We start from the raw sequence: 6,472 nt of genomic DNA on the forward strand, positions 1-6,472 counted from the left end.
ACCCCTTCTATAGAGAAATTCAATAAAAAGTTGATCGCAAAGAACCACTAAATACAATCTGAATATGATATATGAGTAAAAGATAAAAGATTTTGCTAGTGTGGCCGTTTAAACCAAACAAAGCAAAGGGATTGAATACTTAACTGATTTCTGTTATTTAAATTTTATACAACAGTTAGTTCCGGTTGAGTAATTTGATTGGACAAGAGGCCTTCCATGAGTGCTGATATACAGTATAATAGCACTGGACATTTTTCACTTTGATAGAATAGAGTGCAATATACAACAAAATGTGCAAAAAGTCTGAATACTTTTGCAAGGCACTGTAATCATCACCAATAACTCACCAGATGTATCTCTCTCTGTTGTCCTGCTGCTGTCTGTCCTCTTCAGACTTGATTGCCCTGGGGCGGGGCTCTTTCAGTGTGCTTCCACTGGATTGGTGTTTGAGATGGAAAAGAAAGGAGAAGTGCTCTACAGGACTGTTGACTGGGACAATTTACCGAGCACACTGACACCAGCAGGGCCCTTGTTCAGCATTCAATGCCCCTGTGTCCGTCAGCTACATCTCCCTCACTGTGAAATTCTCTCTGGTTAGTTAACGTTAGTTGCTTTTCAGCTGTATACTTGACACTGGTAAAATACAACTGATCAATTAATCATTTCAGTTCTGATTTTTCAGATGATCCTGACAAGTTGTCGGTGGCTCATGTAATTGATGGAAAAATGGAAGAAGTGCAGCCAAATCACATGAATGCCACACATGTGGTAGTTGATGTCACAAATCTGTCTGAGTACGGCCTCTTCAGAAAAAGTTTCTCTCACCTCCCAGTACAAGGGCAAGTACTGCTGTTCCACCAAAAAGCTGAGAACCGGCCCCATTCATGTACCCTAAATGTGCTTTTGCTCCCAAGGAATGTGCCAATTTGTGAGGTAATGTTCTGAGAAGGTTAATGGATGGCCATCCGTTTTGATCATTTCTTGGTGTTATTGTGAATCAAGTTATAGTATTTTTACTAAATGTTTGCTCATCTTCTCTCTGAAGGTGGAGAGTCATCAAATGGGATGTACTTTCATTCCGACCAGGTCCAACTGCACTTTGAGCCCTAGAGGCAGATATGGCCTTGGCTGTGAATTGGTTGCAAGGGCAGAGATTCAACCAAAAGTAAGCATGAGAGGGGAAAACTTGGTGGTGTAGATAGAATTAACTTCCACATGGTTGACTGGATAATGGGGGAAAAGAAGAACCATAAAGTCCCCAGTTATAAGTATACGGGGAGAAACTTATTTTCAGTCACTGTTGACAAACTGTCTGTCTGCTTTTCTTGTACTATAACATTAAATACAACATCTCTGTATTGGTCTTATACTGTATATTTCACCACATTGAACCATTTGAATCTTGGATGTTTTGTATTGTAAAAGATTATGTTAGACCTTTACTATTTTTCCCAATCCCAATTGTTGAGTTCACATTGCCATAACACAGCTTGCTTTTGCTGATGTTACTAGTCAGTGGTGTGTCAAAAAGATGATCCATCTGACAATCTTTTCCATTTGAATTTTCAGAGTGGGATGTTTGACTGTGATTACGGCCAAAACTACCAATCCACCTTTCGAGTGTTTTTGGACTCAGGGGCAGAGACTGTAAGATTGATCCTAATGGACAGAGGAAATAATGACCAGAGAGTGTGGGAGTGTCTAGTTCCACTTGCAGGTTAGTTTGACTATCAAATCAGGGTCAGTATTAGCAAATAGTTCTCAGTGTTTCTTTAACATGCTTGGTGTACAAGAAACTCCTCCTCTGGGTAGCCTTTTACTTGTCTCTCACCTCTATGGACCAGTGGAGTAGTCGAGGCCATATGCCGTATATGGCGTATACTGTACTCACCAATTCTACCAGGACGTTTCTGTATACTGACTTCTGATGAGGAGTTTAGGCGCATACCCAGCGATTAACAAGTTGCATCAGCAGTATGCAAAAAAATCCATGAAAAAGAAAAAAAATTACAATATCAACATTACATTATCAATGTTTATTTGGAGACATGTAACACAAAAAATAATTGAGACATTTGGTTCATTTCCATCATAATCAAAGTGCAAGAAGGTTTGTTTGGAGCATACTCTAGTTTTGTACAGTAAACTGGATGGAAGCATACTCTAAACTACCTTAAAGGAATAGTTCAAATTTCATTTCAAAGTTTAATATTTGCTTCCTTACTTTGAAAGTACTATAAAGGCAAAAAGAAATTGGAATCCATGCCCTGGTCTTATCGATACAGCCAGTGATATCGCATAGCAATGATAGAGTTTGTCCGCATGGTACAGCTGGACTCCCAGTTTCCCACAAAGTATGGTAACTATTGGTGGTATATTCCATTCAGTAAACTAGCAACTTTATTTTTTCTATGGGGTCTAGCTCTATAGTCTATGCTATATTATTGATAGCATGGATAACACCAAAGCATTGATTCCCGTTTCCTTTTTACCTTTATAGTACTTTCTAGGTAAGAAAGCAAATATGACATTTTGAAATGGTGGTGGTGAACTATTCCTTTAATGACTGTCCTGTTTCACAAGGCTGTCAGTTGTCAAGTCTGTTTGGAGCATTCCAGCTTTACACACAGTAAACTGAATGTGGCATTCTCTAGCTTTGTACAGTAAACTGGATGCTGAATCCAGCTGTTTGGATAATTGTATGGATAATTGTATGTGAATAATACCTTAGTTATCACAAGGTCCTGTTTCACAAAGCCCTGTTTCTGAATGAAAGTCTTTTTGGAGCATACTCTATCTTTGTACAATAGAGCTGCACACTAAACTGAACTCTTTGAGTAACTGCAACAATTGTAGTTTTTGTGGTTTGTATTAATACATTGATTGTAGTGAATGTCCATAAGTGTTCTATAGTATCATACTTACTGCCTTACACAATACTTACATTTTTAGCTAGATTTCATAGCTAAATACCTACATTTGAAGCTTAGTTTAATAATCTAAAGTATATTGTAAGTATTACAGGGACTACAGGGGCACTGACTGAGTGTGCTGTGCTGGCCCAGATTTATTGTACGCCCACCATTTTTCTTTGGACTACACCACCGCTATGGACCCTATTTTTGTGAATCAAGGCACAAGTGCAGGCATTGGCACAAATTCATTGTATTAGCGCATTTGGGCCCAGATTTTTGGCAGTCGTAAAAGGGCTTTGATAAGGAGGCATAAATGATCAGAAAGTGTGGTATGGGCTGGCATCAATTATGGCTGGTCAAATCAGCTCCCCTCATTCCCTTTAGAAGCAGTGCGCTCTGACAGTTTTGTAATGGAGAGGAGATCCACACTGGATCGACACCCCAAATATGCCGCCAAGGGCATATGAATGAATATACATTTCTGGAGATATTGAAATCCCTGTCACCATGTTTTCCTTGTGGAATGATGCACAGTGACTGTTTTATGTTGGAAGACAGTGATTCACATAATAACCACACATGCAGTTACAACTAACATTGTAGTACAATAAAATGTGTTTCCATCACTTTAGTGGATGCCTGGAGGTTTACTTCAGTGATTAAAAAGGTTGCATTCAATTAGTCATTGGCTCATGATAGTCATGTTTACATGCACACAATAATGCCACTGTTACCAATGCTGTGAGTAAGGCAATAGTCTGATTAAGCTGTTAACAGCTTATGATTTTGGAGAGGTGTGTGTGCGCCTTCACCAACTAAAGCCCCGAAAACAGCACAGAATGCCAGCAAAGTAACAGTACTTCTACATGAGTAGGATGTTTTATTGCTCTTTGCAGCCCTTGTGGTGTTAAAGTTGATTAACATATAACCTAACGTTTCTCATAGCTGCAGCAGCTGAGTTTGTGAAGAAGCAGAGGAATGCTTTAATTCAGCGGGTCATGATGGTGTTGCCTATAGCGGATGAACTTCTAGGCAAAGAAGTGATCAGAGAGGAGATGTACACCAGAATCAGTAAAGAAACGACCAATCAGATGCAAATGAGACAGTTGCTTAAGGCTGTGTGCGCAGCAGGATCAGCAGCAATGTCAGAATTCTACAGTGCTCTCAGAAACCATGAACCTTATCTTGTTGCTGATCTGGGTAAGAACAAATAATTCAACAAGTGTCTTTTAATCCAGTTAGTGCAATGATACAGTTGAATGACATGCTTTTTCTTTTCTTTTCAAATTGCAGCAAAGTGTTTCTACAAGTGATTTAGCACTGAATATGTCTCCAAGTGAAGTGAAACAGTGCAGTGCCAGGTCGCTGTTTAGAGCAACAAAATAAAACCAGTTCCAGCTATTGCCATAAACATTTTGAATTATTACAAGCTTTGAAATTCTTATTTCACATTTTCATTGTAGGGTTTGTCTCTTTATTCCATGTCTGTCAAATGAGCATCTGATCTGATTATTTTGTAAAACACACAATTGGCCTATAGTATATTCTGTGTTTCAACTAGATAGGCCTAAAGAAAAGCAAATAAGCAAATAACCAATCCGGCAGCCTAGCCTAAAGTATAGCCATTTTGTTATCCTACTAGTAAGCCAAGCCTACAAGATGAGCTAAGAACACAAGTGGGGCAAAGAAAAACAAGTTTTCAAAGCATTTGAAAAAAACTGTGGTTTTGAAATAGCAGATTGGCCATCCATTAGTCAACAGCGGGGCAGGCTTCGGGCAGGTTAATAAAAGCTCCGGGCGGGTTTGGGCACATCACTACTAAGGAATTCTCCTTCAGTTTAGTCAGAGTAGAAATGTCTGTAAGTGGTAGTCATTATGAACCATTTATCAAACCACTGTTTGTGTCTGCTGGATATCAAAATATTGATATAATCATCTTCATTTACAATAATTTGAATTCTTGTTTTTATACAAAAATTAATTCATATACATGATTTTTTTTATATCAGGATTGTCAGTAACTGTTTAGTCATGTGACATAGTTACTGAATAAATACATTGTTCAGCACTATCAACATTTTATTTTGTTATTTGAAAGTGTTCATTAAACAAGCAAATAAAGCATGAATATGTATGATTTTTTTTTTATTAAAATCATCATCATCATCATTCATGATTACATGCAAAAAATGCATATACCTATGCTATCAAAATTCCCTCTGCCCAAATGTGTTTGGAGTTTACTACAGCGGTCTGTTTTGACAGTGTGTTGGAGACACGTGAATAGCAGCAACATTTCATCTTACCGATTCTACAGTTAATTTGGTTTGGCTATCCTTTGAATTCTCACATGAGACAGTGTAGAGATGAAGAGTCACTGCTGCATCTGCCTGTAAAACCTGCAAGGCTATTATCAAAATTCAATAAGGAAAGTGGAAATCAATTTATTAGATGGATATTGAGCGTCTTAAATGACTAGACCAACTGCAGTGACTTAAGTGTAGCTTTCAGGGTATTAAACCTATATGTACTTTGTACTTTCCTCATAGACATTTCATTTCATCCTTGGAAGCAGCAGCTATAGCAGTACGATCATGGAGAACTGTTACACCTCAGGCTGGCACATGCAGGTTTGCTATGAATATATTGAAAAGCATAGAACCAAATCATCAAAGCAATATTAAATATTCACATTAGTTATTAGGATAGGGTTTGTCATTAAAGTTGGTTAAATTAAATTGAAAATGACATGCATTTTGTTTTATATTGTCCCATGTACCATGACTACAGAATTGGTTTGTTTGAAAAACTATGGGTGCCCTTGTGCACAGCCGTGCTACTCATCCAGGGTGCAGCTAGAGCAGGAACAGTACAACATTCAAGATCAAAGTAATCCAGCGCACACCGGGATTGTTCAAATCGACTTTTTTAGTTTAATTCATATAAAATATTGGGGCGAACAACGCGTTTCGCATTGTGGGTTGTTTGCCCCAATATTTTATATGAATTGGTTTGTTTATTAAGATCAACTGAGAAGATCTTGATTATTTATCGATGGAAGACTCAGAAATCATGAAATAATAGTGTGAGGAGGAAACATTTGCTATTGTGGACAATTTAGATAAAGCATGGGCACTCAGAAAATAGATGTTGTATAAGCAGTTGCTTTGAATAATATTAGCTGTCTTTGTTTGTGCTATTATGTTGAGTGACCAGGAAGTCTGTGTTTTATATGTTGTAATTGTGTGCCATGTAATCCCATGTGGGATGGGCCATTTAGATGGTATGACACGAAAATAAAAAAAATAAGAAATCATTCAGTTCATTCATACAGTTTCAGTGCTTTGTTGTCAACAACCTTCAGGTGACATGCACATATCAAGATAAAGTACATACTGTACAGTATATAATATATACATACAATATACTGTATATCTGGATAAAGTGCATACTGTGAAGTGCACACCTCTAATGCTGCAGCATATTTAACTACATCATGAGTTAAATCATTTACAAGTAGTGATGATCAAAAGTAAAAACAAGCAAAAAAGCAGCAT

The 6,472-nt window shown here is 37.7% G+C and overlaps 1 protein-coding gene across 2 annotated transcripts in view; it reads left to right on the plus strand.

The window, feature by feature from the left end:
* Positions 1-5,792, plus strand: part of LOC139641162 (nuclear GTPase SLIP-GC-like) — a 29,781-nt gene extending 23,989 nt beyond the window's left edge. For both annotated transcript variants that reach the window (XM_071515428.1, XM_071515429.1), the window contains exons 24-29: positions 394-593; positions 683-933; positions 1,046-1,165; positions 1,570-1,717; positions 3,861-4,115; positions 4,209-5,792. In XM_071515428.1, the coding sequence (XP_071371529.1) occupies positions 394-593; positions 683-933; positions 1,046-1,165; positions 1,570-1,717; positions 3,861-4,115; positions 4,209-4,228 (994 nt within the window). In that variant the 3' untranslated portion in view covers positions 4,229-5,792. The remainder of the gene's footprint in view (positions 1-393; positions 594-682; positions 934-1,045; positions 1,166-1,569; positions 1,718-3,860; positions 4,116-4,208) is intronic.
* Positions 5,793-6,472: the final 680 nt, after the last annotated feature.

Source organism: Centroberyx affinis, unplaced genomic scaffold (assembly GCF_046629955.1).
Source record: "Centroberyx affinis isolate AG114_WGS23_722 - 3 ecotype Tasmania unplaced genomic scaffold, CSIRO-AGI_Caff_v1 ptg000350l_1, whole genome shotgun sequence".
NCBI lineage: Eukaryota > Metazoa > Chordata > Actinopteri > Beryciformes > Berycidae > Centroberyx > Centroberyx affinis.